Source organism: Geotrypetes seraphini, chromosome 16 (assembly GCF_902459505.1).
Source record: "Geotrypetes seraphini chromosome 16, aGeoSer1.1, whole genome shotgun sequence".
NCBI lineage: Eukaryota > Metazoa > Chordata > Amphibia > Gymnophiona > Dermophiidae > Geotrypetes > Geotrypetes seraphini.
The window spans coordinates 50,941,179-50,957,312 of NC_047099.1; the positions used below are offsets into that span (position 1 = coordinate 50,941,179).

Consider the following 16,134-nt stretch of genomic DNA (forward strand, 5'->3'; position numbering starts at 1 on the left):
AGGCCAGAGCCCCTCTAGCCCACTTAAAATCACAATGCCATTATTTTCCCCTGTTATATGGTGCATATCGTCACCGCACAATATTTGCCATCCCATGCCCACCGCACTAGGTCTTCCATGGTAAGTGCCATACTGTCGTGTCGTACTGTTAGCCACACTGTATACTATGTTTACCATGCTACTTTTGTATATATAATACCATGTCTGCCATGCTACACTTCTATATATAATACCATGTCTGCCATGCTATAATTGTATATTGGATATAATACCGTGTCTGCCATGCTACACTTCTATATATAATACCATGTCTGCCATGCTATAATTGTATATAGTATATAATACTGTGTCTGCCATGTTACACTTCTATATATAATACCATGTCGGTCATGCTATAATTGTCTATATATAATACTATGTCTGCCATGCTATAATTGTATATAGTATAGAATACCATGTCTGCCATGCTACACTTCTATGTATAATACCATGTCGGTCATGCTATAATTGTCTATATATAATACTATGTCGGCCGTGCTATAATTGTATATGATACCATGTTGGCCATGCTATAATTGTATATACAGTACTCCCCCGATATTCACGGGGGTTCCGTTCCAGGAACCCCTGCAAATCTGGAGAAACCTGAAGAGGACAGCAGGAGAGCAGCCGGAGCATCGCGAGTGCAGGAAATCACTCGCAGTACGCTCCGACCGCCTCTTCCTGCACTAAGTCAGGCCTTATCCAATCAGGCGCTGCGTGTCAAAGCAGCTCCTGATTGGATAAGGCCCGACTTAGTGCAGGAAGAGGCGGTCGGAGCGTACCGCGAGAGATTTCCTGCATTTGCGGCACTCCGGCTGCTCTCTCCTGCCTCTCCCGTTGCCCTCTCCTTGTCGGCGGTTCACGGTCAGAAAATACTGCGAACGACCGGGGGAACACTGTATATAATACCATGTTTGCCATGCTAGCTAGCCACGCTTGTAATACAAGTGTTTATCAAACTGTGCTAAACTTGAATATGTGTCTGTTTGCCATGATAAGCTGCCATCCTATGTTTTGTAATACAATGCTTGTCATGCTATATGCTTTATTTATTACTCACTTGCGAGAGATATTAAATAAAATGCTGGATAGATTCTAATAATAGTATGACTTGTATATCTCAGCTTTACTTCTTAAATCTAATATAATAAAATGGTAAGCTGCGCATGCGCACTTCCTAAGTGTGTGCCGCTTTTCCGTGAGCTGTAGCAACACATAGGAAGTGCGCATGCGCGGCTTACGATTCTTTGAAAGACGCGGCGGTGGCTACTCTCACGATCCCCGCCTGCGTCGGACTTCCGACGCAGGTGGGGATCATGAGAGGAGCCACCGCCGCGTCTTTCGACTAAAAAAAAACCAAGGCGGATGTTGACCTGATGGCTGGAGTTCACCGCTGAGTCCGGTGAGGAGTGCTTCCCTCAACAGGAACCGTCGGGTCTAATTCAAATACTCCCGGCAGGTCGGGAGGGGGCAGAGCAGACTCGCACGCCTGGCAGGGACCGGACAGGAACTAGACTCCCTGCAGGAGCCAGCCTGATGGCTGGAGATCACCGGACTGGACAGGGGGAGCAGGTAAGGGGGTGCTGCAGTACAGGAGGAGCAGGGAAGAGGTGATTCTGGACAGGGGGGGAGGTAACAGGAAGGGAGGCCTACTGCTGGAAAGGGGAAGCAGGGAAGAGGTGATCCTAGACAGGGGGGGGAGGTAAAAGAAAGGGAGAAGGGCTCCTGCAAAGGAGAAGAGCTACTGCTGGATATGGGGAGCTGGAAATGGGGTGATGCTGAACAGGGGGAGATAAAAGGAGAAGGGCTACTGCTATATAGGGGGAGCAGGGAATGGGTGGGGGTGCTGCTGGACAGGGAGGAGGTAAAAGTAAGGGAGAAGGGCTGCTAGCACCCGTTAATGTAACGGGCTAAACAACTAGTAAAATTTATAATTTAGTAAAGTGCTCAGACCTCATAACCCATAGTGAGATGATAACATCAAACTGCAGTTATTGTAGGGACCATCACAGCCTTTATTGTCCCTTACCAACCAACACCAGAATAGTATCATAAACACTTATCTGTAAGCTTATTTTGGTTGGAGCCTTTTCAATAACCACAGGAACTTTGTGTAGATCAGTGCAAATTCGTGTTGAAAGTGCTTCAGTGCATGTGAATGAATCAGCAATTAAAATACATGGCCCCCCGACTCGAGTTTCGGCTCTTCATCAGGAGGGGGTCACTCTATACCGGCAACGAATGCCTGGGGTGGAGCTACGAGACATACAAGTCATGCTATATGCTTTACCATGCAGCCCATTCTGAGCTTCCCTGGGAGGACGGGATATAAAACCAAAAAAGCAAACTTACCCATGCAGTGCTCCGTTCCGTTGGTAAAAGTCTTTTTTCCAGATGTTGACAGATATCCGTTCTTGCACTCACACTGATAGCTCCCCACACTGTTCTTACAGAGCGATTTATCGGGACAGGCATTCAAAATGTTACACTCGTCGACATCTGCAAGATTAAGACACCACGATTATTAGAGATATGGCCAGGAAAAGTTCTCATCTACTATCTGTCTCTTTTTCTTTTGTTATGGCGAGAGGCGTCAGATGGAAAAGGGATCGCTTCAGTTTTTTTTGCACAGTCAACAGCAGCACCTTTTCTTTCCGGGAATTAAGACTGACCACTGGTTAGGGGAGAGAAACGTTCTTACCTTCACAGGTATTCTTAGTTTTACTCTGGAACCACTTTTCCCCTGATTTGCTTTGGTAACCTTTTAAGCAGGTACAGTAGTAACTTCCAATTGTGTTCTTACACTCAGCAAACTGACCACAGTTGCCTTGCGCGGATTGCCGGCATTCATTAACATCTGTAACACAAGAGTGAAAACTCTGAACTCCTTACTTAATAACATGGTAGATGACGGCAGATAAAGACCTGTACGGTCCATCCAGTCTGGCCAATAAGAAAAACTGATAACATAAGGTATGATAATGATAGTATATATGCATACTGGATTTCAAGAACATATGAATTGCTGCTGCTTGGTCAGACTAGTGGTCCATCGTGCCCAGCAGTCTGCTCCCGCGGTGGCCCTTAGGTCAAAGACCAGCACCCTAACTGAGACTAGCTCTACCAGTGCACATTCTTGTTCAGCAGAAACTTGTCTAACATTGTCTTGAATCCTTGGAGGGTGTTTTCCCCTATAACAGCCTCCGGAAGAGCGTTCCAGTTTTCCACCACTCTCTGGGTGAAGAAGAACTTCCTTACGTTTGTACGGAATCTATCCCCTTTCAACTTTAGAGAGAGTCCTCTCGTTCTCTCTACCTTGGAGAGGGTGAACAACCTGTCTCTATCTACTAAGTCTATTCCCTTCATTATCTTGAATGTTTCTAAACTAAAACTAAACTAAACCTTAGGTTTGTATACCGCGCCATCTCCGCAAGCGTAGAGCTCAGCACGGTTTACAGAATTTGGATAGAAAGGAACTCCAAGAGAAGAAGGGTTAAAGGAAAGGAACTAAGAGGGTAGAGAGGGGCCAGGGTACCAGAGAGTGGGGGGTGTTAGATTTTTGAGAAGAGCCAAGTTTTCAGGTGTTTGCGGAAGAATTGGAGGGAGCTTGAATTTCTGAGCGGGGATGTGAGGTTGTTCCAGAGTTCTGTGATTCTAAAGGGGAGGGATGTTCCTAGTTTTCCTGCGCGGGATATACCTTTTGTAGAAGGGAATGATAGTTTCAGTTTTTTGGAGTATCTGGAGGAATTAGGGTTTGAGGAGTTCCAAAGGAGTGGAATGACGGGAGGAAGGATGCCGTGTAGGATCTTGAAAGCTAAGCAGGCACATTTAAAGAGGACTCTGGAATGTACTGGAAGCCAGTGAAGCTTGGACAGAAGTGGAGAGACGTGGTCGAACTTGCCTTTTGCGAAAATAAGCTTATCCGCGGCATTCTGAATTAGCTGAAGTCTATGGAGGTTTTTCTTAGTTAGGCTTATATAGATGGAGTTGCAATAGTCCAGTCTGGAGAGGATGGTGGATTGAACAAGGACGGCGAAGTGGGAATGATGAAAGCAGGATCTCACTTTCCTCAGCATATGAAGGCTAAAGAAGCATTTTTTTTTATCAAGGAATTGAGGTGGTCATTGAAGGAGAGAGAAGAGTCTAAGATGATGCCCAGGACTTTGCTTGAAAATTCAAGCTGAAGAGTGGGGCCGGAAGATAATGGGATGGAGGTGGGTAAATGATCTAATATTGGGCCAAGCCAAAGTAATTTTGTTTTGGACTCGTTCAGTTTCATTTGTACAAATTGAGCCCAGGATTGGAGGTTCATTATACATGTGGATATGTTTCCAACGAGGTTAGTAAGGTTCGAGTCGGTCTCGAGGAGGATGAGGATGTCATCGGCATAGGTGTAGAGAGTTTCTAAGGGGGTATAGATTGAGGAGTTTCAGAGAGGACATGTAAATGTTGAAAAGGATAGGAGAGAGGGGTGAGCCTTGCGGGACTCCACATATCGGCTTCCAGGGGGAGGATGAGGTACCATTTATGTTAACGATTTAGGAGCGGGATCGTAGGAATTTCGAGAACCAATCTAGGACTGTGGAGCTTATGCCTATTTTGGAGAGTTGGAAGATTAGGATATCATGATGGACGACGTCGAAAGCTGCGGAGAGGTTGAATTGTAGAAGCACAGCGAATTTGTTGTGAGAATGGAGTTGTTGCACTTTAGAGATTAGTGAGGCCAATAGGGATCTGGTGCTAAAGTTGGGTCTGAAGCTGAATTGGTGGGGTAGGAGAATAGAGAATCTTTCTAGATAGGATGAGAGTTGGGTGGATATGATAGAGTCTAACATCTTGGTTAGGAGAGGGATATTTGCTATAGGATGGTAATTGGAAGGTATGGAGGGATCAAGGTCGGTCTTTTTCAGTAGAGGAGTCAGAGCAATGTGTCCCATTTCGGAGGAAAAAAGGCCCGATGATAGGGCAGAGTTTATAAGTTTTGGTGAGGGAAGCGATGGCCTGTGTAGAGATATTCTCAAATAGGTAGGAGGGGAAAGGATCCAAGGTACACTTGCAAGTTTTTAGTTTGAGGCAGAGTTTGAAGACTTGTGATTCGGAGACAAGCTGAAAGACAGTCCAGGTTCTATCGGCTGGAATGGGATTGGAGACAGGTAGGGTAGGGTTGAGGTCAATAGAAGCCAGGGAGTTGTAGGCGGGAAGGAGCATCTTAGGGTGGTAACCTTTTCATTGAAGAATTTTGCTATGGCATCGGCTGACGGATGAGGGGATCAAGGATGGGTCCTTTTTTGTAGTTAAGGAGCGCCAAATGTTAAACAACGCAGTGATCTGGTTATTGGATTTGGAGATCTTATCTCCGAAGAAGTTCTTCCTGGCTTTTTTTAGTGTTGAATTGTAAAGTTTGATATTGACCCTCCAGGTCTGTCTATCTGAAGGGGATTTAGATTTTTTTCCATTTGCGCTCCAAAGCGCGACATTTCTGTTTCAATTCTCTGTGAAGTGGGAGATACCAGGGGGCCTTTCGGGGGTAGGAGATGGTTTTAGTGGATATTGGAGCAAGGGAGTGGTAGGTGGATTCGGAGAGGGAGATCCAGTTGTGCCAGTAGGATTCGGAATCTGTAGGCTAAGGATTGGAGGAGAGTTGATTGAGGAATTTAGACCAGAATAGAACGCTCTTAAGTTTTTTTGCGGAAGGTTATGGAGTGGGAGGAGCGGATGGGGATTCAAGGTGTGAAAATGGGGAGACAGGTAGCCCCTAAGAAGTGGTCAGACCAGGGGACTTGTTCCCAACAGGTGTCGGCGGTTCAAGTTTTGAAAGCGGTGAGATCAAGGAAAGTGGTGAAGTCTAGTGTGTGCCCCTTTTCGTGGGTTGGAGAGGAGGTAGGTGGGGGAGAAACCTAGAGAGGTAAGGAAGTTGTTAAATTCAATCGTGTCCTTGCTGGTGGTATCGTCAAGGTGGAGATTAATATCACCAATGATCAGCAGTCTTTGAAATTTAAGGAAGGCGTTTGTTATGGCCTCAAAGACGAGCGTGGAGGAGTTTGTCTAAGGGGTAGGTGGGCGGTATAGTAACAAGATGCCCAATGGGTGAGTGCGGAGTTCATTGTTGACAGAGGCAAGCATATATTCTAGAGAGGTGTGAGTGCCCTTCTCGAGGAGCTGGACATCAAAGAAAGATTTAAAGAGGAGTGCCAATCTGCCTCCTTTTCGATTGGATCTGGGAGAGAAGAGACCTTGATAACCGTGGGGGAGGAGTTCGTTTTGTGTGAATAGATCGTCTTTGGCGATTCATGATTCCGTGATGCACAGGAATCCAGGGTCGAGCTCATCTAGAAGGTCCTTCAAGATTTGGGTCTTGTTGCATGCATATCTGGCATTGCAATAAAGTATCGGGACTGGGGGTGAGAGAGTCAGAGGCAGCGTTGGAAGATTGGCATGGGGCAAGGGTTTTAGTGAATCGTGGTTGACTTTTCGGGGGTTTTTCTTGAAAGGGTGATTTCTGGTGCGTATCAGTGTGGGGATTCTGAGGCCAGGGCAGATATTATTGGTGTTTGCGGGGTCGAGTAGATTGGGAGAGGGAGGTTTCAGGCAGAGGGAAGTATAGAGAGGTGAGCAGAGTAGGAGGAGAAGGAGCCAGAAGGATGGATTCATGGTGGGGTTGGGACTAGATGGTTGGTGCGTGAGAGTCTGCAGTAGGGGGGGGTGTTAGCTAAGGGAGGAGCAAGGGACTTAATTAGGCTGGCTGAGTGAAGAGCTAAGAGTAGGGGAGAGAGTTGTTTTTTTTTTTTAGGGGTAGGTCGGAAGAGGAACCTTAGCGGTGAAAGCAATTAGCAGCTACACACTTTTCATATGGGCAGCTGAAACGGAGAGGCTTGGGAACAATAGGTGATTAACAGGGAAAGATTGTATAGCCAAGGTTTGTGTGTAGCCCAAGGATGTGCTGAGGGGAACAGGGGCTCAGAAAAGTGAGTACTAAGCAAGACCTTTAGCAGTAATACAAATTTAGCACTGAACAGGAGCAAAAACAGTAATAAAATTTGGCATCTGGACAAGAGCTTAGGCAGTAATAAAATTTGGCACTAAACAGGAGCATAGATAGTAATAAAGTTTGGCATCGGGCAGTATCCGGGTTGGGAGTTATACAAGAGAGGGCTGGATAAGGGAGAGCTGTGAGTCTGGAGGCCCACAGTGGACCTCGATGAGCCAAGGAGAGGGAGGGCGTCTAGGTACGGCAGAGAGCAGCCCGAACGTGCTTGCACAGTCTTGCATGGACTACGGCTGCTCTCAGGTAGGCTACGGGGGGGCAGGAGCTCAGAGAAGAGCAAGGTAGGGCCGATCACTCCTGCTCCAGTGGCGTCGGGTGGAGGAAGGAGGGACAAGATGGTGGAAGCTTCCTCCTTCCTCTGCCTTGAAGAACTATTAACGGACCCAAACTTTCGGCGGCTCAGAGTGGGCTGCAGGGGGACCGGTCGTTGGGTGGGCAAAGGCAAGCATGACTGGTGGAAGTGGACTTTGGCTGCCCTCGGATGGGCTGCGGGAGGCAGAGCTCAGGAGGCTTTTGGCGACCCTCGAAAGGGCTGGGGAGACGATTTGGCTCAGAAAAGGAGCCGAAGCAGGGTTGGTCTTTGAGGCGTCAGGCTCTCTTTGGCGGCGTGGGTTGGTTCCCGCCGCCGAATATCGACGGAAAAAGTCTCCTCTCCCGGCTGGCAATGGAGGAGGCGGAGCGGGGCTCAATTGACCTGCAGGCAGGTCCGACGGTCTCTTTCTCCGGCGGTGTGGGCTGGTTTCGATCATGTCCCCTCTCAGTCTCCTCTTTTCAAGGGAGAAGAGGCCCAGTTTCTCCACTCTCTCACTGTACGGCAACTACTCCAGCCCCTTAACCATTATAGTCATTCTTCTCTGGACCCTTTTGAGTAGTACCGTGTCCTTCATGTATAGCGACCAGTGCTGGACGCAGTATTCCAGGTGAGGGCGTACCATGGCCCGGTACAACGGCATGATAACCTTCTCCGATCTGTTCGTGATCCCCTTTTAATCATTCCTGCTCTGCCTCCTCCGCCTCTCTGTATGCTTTTCCGCTCCTCTCCGCTCCCCTGCTCTGTCTCCTCCGCCTCTCTGTATGCTTTTTCCTCTCCTTTCTCCGCTTCTATTTGACTCCTGCCTCCCTCTCCGCTATCGCAGCCTTCTCTGCTCCTCTTTCCCCGCAAGCACCCTCTCTCTCTGCTCGCTGCTCACCACATGCTTGCTCGGCCGGCCTAGCGCTGAGTACTCCTTGTTGGCTCGTCCCCTTTTATGGGGGAGATCGGCTGTGACGTTGGGGGGTGGGCGGAGTTACCACCGTGTGCCGATCGCCTCCTTCTCTACTCCTGCCGATTTCTGTGCTCCTCTCCGCTCCCCTGCTCTGCCTCCTCGGCACAGAAATACTCTCCAATCACTCATACAGAGAGGCGGAGGAGGCAGAGCAGGGGAGCGGCCTCTCCTTCACATATTCAGGAGACTTTACCTACTGTATCTCATTGGGACATACTTGGATGTTTAACCTACTTGATATTACTGGCTGTCGTGCACAATGCTGCCACCATACTCTCTGCCAATGATTGCAAGTGTTGAGATGTGATGTCTAGATGCAAACTGTACAATGATGGTTAAGGTGTGCAATAGTTGCACTAAAGGTGTGTTCTAATCCCATGACTAGGGAGGAAGACATGCATATGGTAGGACAGTGTTATACGCAATAAAGGGTACCCTCCCCATATCAGTGGAAAACAGGTCGAGTGAAATGAAAAGACCCTACCATCAGATGGGATGTGGTGAGGAGGCCATAAAGATTGACACTGAAAACGTGGGAATGCTAGGCAGCATTTCTGAGGTCACAAATAGCTTATATAACATATGGGCCAATGGATGATGCTGTAACCAGGCCAGGGGTACAGGGAGCACCATTGAGATTAGAAGCCGCAACCTCTGGAGACAGAGGCTGCTGCAGCAGGACAGCCCTCACAGATATTTGCTGACCCTTACAAATGAAAAGGTAGGTGAGGCTCAGAACTGCTCGCTTACTTTGCACAGGTTGGAGCAGTGTTAGGCATGTTGGGGCGTGTGCCATGTTGTTACCATAAGTATGATATTGTATGTTCTCATAATACGTACATATTTGTATGGCGATTGTTCTATGACAGTCTTTTGTGACCAGGTGTTCTACCATTCATGTCTACCTCAGCAAAGGTGAATGGATTTCTATTTGAATCTTGACTACAAAAACAGACCAAAATAAATACCAGATATCTACCTCTAAACTGGGTGTCATGTGTGATCCCTTGATATGATGTCACTGCCCTGCACCTAACACAAGGGCAGGCAAGCAACCTACTGAAAGTGGGAACGTGGCCATGTTGTAAGTGAGATCTGAATGAGATGCAGGACCTGAGACAGAGGTTGTGCTAGTCACAGTTCAAGAAAAAGGGGAGAGATGTGGACACGTGGGCTTGTGAGTTCCATGACTGTCTGAATAGCTCCCCCTCTTTCTAGAGGCCTCTGCTAACCCTCGACTGAAGGGACATATGATTGAGGACTCATGTAAAAGGGAGCTGGTGACTGCTGGACAATGCTGCCGTTCATATGCAATCCGTTAGATCCCATAAGAGCTACATGTCAGCATTTTCAGTTGGAATTACTTATGTCAGCGAAGGCCTATGGAAAATTATATCAATCTGACTCTGGCATGTGAATGCAGATAGACCCTGAGGGCAGGGAGACTGTTTTAAGTAGACTTTTTTTTTTTTAAATTTAATTAAGGGAGGAAGTTTTCAATGTGTGCTACCATGTTATTAGCAATTGCAAAAGATGAGACCTGAGCTAAAATAGCATGAATCAGTGGTAAAATAACATATCTTATCCCCCCCCCCCCCCCGATCCTTTCCTGTATCTTTCAAATATTCAACACTGAGGCCATCTTCCCTTTTGGAATGAACTCTGTCACACCACCAGAACCATATTATTCTCCAGTGAAGCACTTTTCTGAGAGAGCATAGGAATCTCCTCTTACCCTCACAAACCTCTGTTATATCAGTGAAGTACTTATTCCCAGAGCGAGACTTGAATCCTGGTTTGCAGGAACAGTTATAGCTGTTCTGGACCTCGTGACAATGGGTATTTTCAGGACACAGATTACGACTGCAGTTATTGGTTCCATTACCTGTAGAGAATTAGAGACACAGATTAGATCCTTTCTACATATCTCTGTTCACTTGTTTTCCACGTTCAGATCCATATTCTGGCTACTTTAAGGGACACAAGATGAGCGAGAACTTTGGAAACTAAAAATGAACAGTCTGCAAAACCAGGAAAGATTTACCCGTCAATGTCATTACTAACAGAAGTCAGAAATCCTGAAAGGGAGGAAGTGAAGGTGGTGGAGATGAGAACAATCTCTGAATTCAAGAAATCCTGGGACCAGCACAAAGAATCTCTGAGGGAGAGAAAGGGATGGTAGAGATTAGTAGTTGGTGTGGATGGGAGACTGGATAGGATAGGCCTTTGGGTCTCTATCTCTGTCATTTTCTCTATTTCTATGTACAGAGGATCTCTGAGGGAGAGAAAGGGAAGGTAGAGATTAGTAGTTGGTGTGGATGGGAGACTGGATAGGCCGTAGGGTCTCTATCTCTGTCATTTTCTCTATTTCTATGTACAGAGGATCTCTGAGGCAGAGGAAGGGATGGTAGAGATTAGTAGTTGGTGTGGATGGGAGACTGGATAGGCCATAGGGTCTTTATCTGTGTCATTTTCTATGCTTTAAGGAACAGAGGATGTCCGAGGGAGAGGGAAGGATAGCAGAGAGTAATAGTTGGTGTGTATGGACAGACTGGATAGACTGTGAGCCCCCCTGATTCTATAAATGATGTGCAAAGGTAGGCATGCAATTTGATACAGAGTTATAGAATTTCGCATTTCATAAACTAATTGACAATACCTTTCAATAATTTCCCTTAACAATAGCTAAATGGCAAGTGGAACTGTTGAACAGTCTTTTTCTATACGAAGCCTGTCTAATTTCTACAGTATGCATCTCCTAAAGAGGGCATGCCCATAAGTTATATTACATTTTAATGGGGAAGTTATCAACATGGGTTACTGCTAAGATGAGATATTTGATCACTAACGCCTTCTGTTTTAGCCCAGGTCCCAGTTAACTGGTTAACAGTAAAATAACATGTTTTAATGGGAGCCCATTAATTAATGAAAAAAAAAAAAAAAAAGTCTCTAGGAATCAGAATCACTGCTTTAAAAGTGAGCCGAGTAAAAAGCAATCAAGCCATTGTGATCAAGAACCAGAGCTACCCTTGAGCTGTCAACATGGGATGTCCGAGGGCAGCAACAGTAATGTGGAGGAATCACAGGGTGCCAAGCTGAGCTCTTCAAAAACTGGTGCACTATTTATGTTGCCAGAGGATGTGGTAACAGTATAGCTGAGTTGGACAGGTTCATGGAGGAAAAGTCTGCTATTGAAACAGACATGGGGGAAGCCAATGCTTGCCCTGGGATTGCTAGCATGGAATGTTGCTGCTCTTTGGGGATTCCACAAGAAATGTTGCTACTCTTTGGGGATCCAGAATCTCGCTTACTCTTTGAGATTCTGGAATGTTGCTACTCTTTGGGGTTCCGGAATCTCGCTTACTCTTTGAGATTCTGGAATGTTGTTACTCTTTGGGTTTTTGCCAGGTACTTGTGACTTGGATTGGCCTCTGTGAAGATGAGATACTGGGCTAGATGGATGACTTAGGGGGTGGGTGGGGGGAAGGGGTTAGTGTATTTGAACTGGATTGTTACTATTATATGTTGTGTGATTTTGTTTTCAGCATTATTATGTATGTTTTATTGTTCCCCACACAGAATTGTTGGATGTAGCGGGTTAGAATTTTATTTTTTAAATAAATGACACCTAGTTACTAAAAACCTGCATTAACAGTAAAATAACATGTCTTAATGGGAGCCTATGTTGATAATGTTCCCCTTAGTGATGAAATCTTACAAGTTATTTTTAAAAATCTTCTGCTGGGCTTTTTATGAGTGGGAGAACAAAACATACAGTATATGCAAAGACCACAAACATGAGGAAATCTCCGTCAACATTACCTATTTGTGAGCCTTGTGTTTCATCGGCTACGGCCACTGGTGTCCCCCCTGAAAAGCAGACTCCTGGAAAACATAAAGACATAAACAGTAAATCTCTGGAACTGGGGGTGGGTTGGGAGTGATAAACCCCCCCCCCCCCTTCTGCCCTTGTGTCTTCTGTCAGGAAGATTAATATAGATGGGCTCAATGCTCAGAGCTGGTGATCTAGTCTCTGGATGGGGGGGCTACAGGCCAGACCCAACCTTCTGGAATCTGATGCGTTCTATACCTTCACTGCTGTGGAAGGGGGGTGGGGTAGGGGGACAATGCATGTTCTACAAATCCCATGGTACACTGGAATGGGGGTGGGGGCAGATTTGTTTCAAAAACTGCTACTTCATAATACGGTAGATGATGGCAAACTCAAAACGGTTCAACCCTCCCTTCCCCGTTTTTCCTTTCCTCATTGCTGAGAATACATCCCAGCTGCCGACCCTGGAGCATGACCACCTCTTCCTTCATTCAGGACAGACTGCATCATCTAGCCCATCTATCCTAGGCAGATCTTTTCTTCTTGAAGGTGTGGCCTCCAGAATTGTACACAATATTCTAAATGAGGTCTCATCAGAGTCTTATACAGGGGCATCAATACCTCCTTTTTCCTCTCCCAATGTACCCTACCATCCTTCTAGCTTTCGCCGTCACTTTTTCAACCTGTTTGACCACCTTAAGATCATCACATACAATCACACCCAATTCCTGCTCTTCTGTCGTGCACATAAGTTCTTCACCCCCTAAACTGTTCCCTCTGGTTTTTGCAGCCCAAATGCATGACCTTGCATTTCTTAGCATTAAATTTTAGCTGCCAAATTTCAGACCATTTTTCAAGCTTCGCCAGGTCTTTCTTCGTGTTATTCACACCATCCGGCGTGTCTACTCTATTGCACATTTTGGTATCATCCGCAAAGAGGCAAATCTTACCTGACAACCCTTCAACAATATCGTTTATAAAAATGTTAAAAAGAACAGAACCTTTAGGCACACCACTGGTAACATCCCTTTCCTCAGAGCAATCTCCATTGATCACGACCTTCTGTTGCCTTCCACTCAACCAGTTCTTGACCAAGCCTGTACTCTGGGACCCATCCCGAAGGCACGTCTATGTAGAACACTGTCAAAGGCTTTGCTAAAATCTAAATACACCACATCTAGCGCACTCCCTCTATCCAATTCTCCGGTCACCCAGTCAAAGAAATTGATCAGATTTGTCTGGTCTGTAGCTTAGCTGAATCACAGTGCATGCCCAGTGTCAAGAGTTTAAGTTGCTCCATGTAGTTCCGGATTGGAATGTCCAATATCCCCCCCCCCACACACACACACACTTGATTCACCCCCCAACACTCTCCCGTCTCAAGTCTGAGATCTCAAAGCCAAAGGGAATCTCATAAACATAAGAAAACATTACTCCCTAAATAGCCATAACAAATACAAAATGAAAGGTTACCTCACACATAACCATAGCAAACACTGTATTATCTTTCAGTACATAAAGTACTAGAAGGTTTTGGGATTTTAAATGTAGTCTATTCAATTTGATACAACAGTTTGAGGGGAGAGAATCAAGATGGCGATGAGAAGATGGCTTCCTCTTTCAAAGTCGGCCGGCGTTCTTTTTGTCGATCTAGCAGTCCTCTTACCTTAACATGGGTAAGAGGAAAGGAGCTCTTCGCGGCAACCCTCCGGCGGCGACAGCGGCACCGCGTCTAGTGCAGTCTACCATTGAGGGAGCGTTGTCCCCGCTCAGGCGAATCTGCAGGGACTACTTCAGGGGCAAACCCGGATTTGTCGGGCAAACTCAGCCAGCGACTTCGGGCGTTGTTGAGCCCGGAGCAAAGGCAGCCACCACCGCAACCCGGAAGCAGTGCAGAGTCGGAAGTGCCTGAGGCATCGGTGATCCGGGAGGAGACTTCGAGCCACAGAGAAGGAGGGCTGGCAGCTCCAATTCCATCGGGAGCTGAAGAAGCTGGGGAACAGCGACAGCTAACCCACACTGCAGAGGAGATGAGAAGAGCTTCGGGTGGAAGTAATATCAACTTTGGGGTGTTGGAGAAACCTAAGAAGATAGATGTGGAGGCTTTATGGCAGGCCATTTCAGTTATGGACGCTAACCTTAAACTCTCTTTTTCCACTTTAAATATTGATTATGGGACTATCCATTCTAAAGTGGAGCAACAGGGCTTGATTCTTAAAGACTTGAGTGAAAAAAATAGAAAAACAGGAGACAAGAATTTGTGAAATGAAAACTTTGGACTTGGAACTAGTAAAAGAAAGATAATTTATTGCCAGGACAGCAGGATAGTCAGCCACACAACCATATGTGGCTGACTCATCCTGCTTGTCCTAGGAGAAAGTGTAGTTACTTACCTGTAACGTAGGTTCTCCGTGGACAGCAGGATAGTCAGCCACATATGGTTGTGTGGCTGACTCATCCTGCTTGTCCTAGGAGAAGTATTTTAAGGAAGTTTTGCTTATTCCTACAGAAAATTTGCCACCTATTGTTAGAGCGAACTACTTTCAAATATAGAAACCTGTGGAGGTTTCCACTCCTAATGAGAGTCAAGGGACAAATAATCAAAATATTAACTTAACAACTTTTCTGGAAAACTCTTTAGAGGCTATAACGGAAAGGAAAACCCTGTTAATAACTCTTGCTTTGGAAAGTGATAGAGAATATGTATTACGCCTGTATTTTCACCATATAAATGATCAGTTTTTAGGTTCTAATGTTCAAATAGTTCCAGATATGTCTTTAAGATCTCAGAGGCGTAGGAAGGACTTCTTGGCACTAAGGCCAAGAGTCCTAGCCTTGGGAGCAAATTTTTTGTTGGAATTTTCTGTAAAATATTTTCTTTTCTACCAGAATAAGAACTATTTATTTTTTGAACCTAAACAACTGTTAGAATTTATAGAATCCAAAGAGCAAGTAGTGCCTGTAGCTGAAAATGTGTAACCTGTCATGAATGGCTGTGGTACTGCAGAGGAATGCCGCTTTCTGGGTGAATAAGATTGTTTCATTTGTTATTTTTTTCCTAAAAAAGTCTCTCTCAAATTGTTGTGGACTAAATAAGTTGAATTGTAAGTGAATAACCTAAAACACTGAACTAAGTGGATTTGGGTTTATAAATTTCTTTTTAATAATTTTTTGTAAATCTGAGTACAAGTATGTAAATTGCTTGTTTGAATTGGATAAAATGAATAAATAAATTAAAAAAAAAAATACAAGAGTTCTCAATATAAGAGGAAGGAAAGGAACGCCAATTCCAAGCAGGGTTTTGGCCAGGTACTAGGGACCTGGATTGGCCACCGTGAGAACGGGCTACTGGGCTTGATGGACCATTGGTCTGACCCAGTAAGGCTATTCTTATGTTCTTACGTGAGCAATCAAGCTATTGTGACATCACTGATGAGGTTAGCTCTGAGGCACTGTGCAATGAGGCATTGTGGCATCACAATCTCAGCTCCAGAATGTTGTTCTCATTGGGATATCAGAATCTTGCTATTCTTTGAGATGCTGGAATGTTGCTACTCCTTGGAGTTCCGGAATCTTTTGTTCCTCTTTGGGATTCCAGAATCTTCCTATTCTTTAGGATTCTGATTGGAATGTTTGTAGGGATGGAGATCTGATAAGTTCTGATCCAGGGCATCAGAACACAGGCAGAGTGAGCACATGCAGGCGGTTCTGAACGCAAGCCAGGTCGGCACACCGACCTAGGCCCTGTGTGCGGATCTGGGCCTGTGTGTGGATCCAGGCCTGGGTTTGGTTCTGAGGCCCTGTTTCTCATTTCCTCTCCTTCTCCCTCCTGCCACGTATACATTCTAAGCAAGGACAAGGGTTGCACCTTGAGCAGAAGGCTGAGGCATCCCTGACTCTGGCCACATTTTAACCAGACATACATTTACCCTTTTTCTCTTATCTTGTTT

At 45.8% G+C, this 16,134-nt stretch overlaps 1 protein-coding gene across 6 annotated transcripts in view; it reads right to left on the reverse strand.

Annotated features, from left to right (window-relative positions):
- ADGRE5 (adhesion G protein-coupled receptor E5) overlaps positions 1–16,134 on the reverse strand; it is a 75,577-nt gene that overhangs the window by 32,558 nt on the left and 26,885 nt on the right. For all 6 annotated transcript variants that reach the window (XM_033924303.1, XM_033924301.1, XM_033924302.1 and 3 more), the window contains exons 2-5: positions 12,175–12,237; positions 10,088–10,237; positions 2,744–2,899; positions 2,395–2,541 (exon numbers count right to left, since the gene is read on the reverse strand). In XM_033924303.1, coding sequence (XP_033780194.1) covers positions 2,395–2,541; positions 2,744–2,899; positions 10,088–10,237; positions 12,175–12,237 — 516 coding nt within the window. The remainder of the gene's footprint in view (positions 1–2,394; positions 2,542–2,743; positions 2,900–10,087; positions 10,238–12,174; positions 12,238–16,134) is intronic.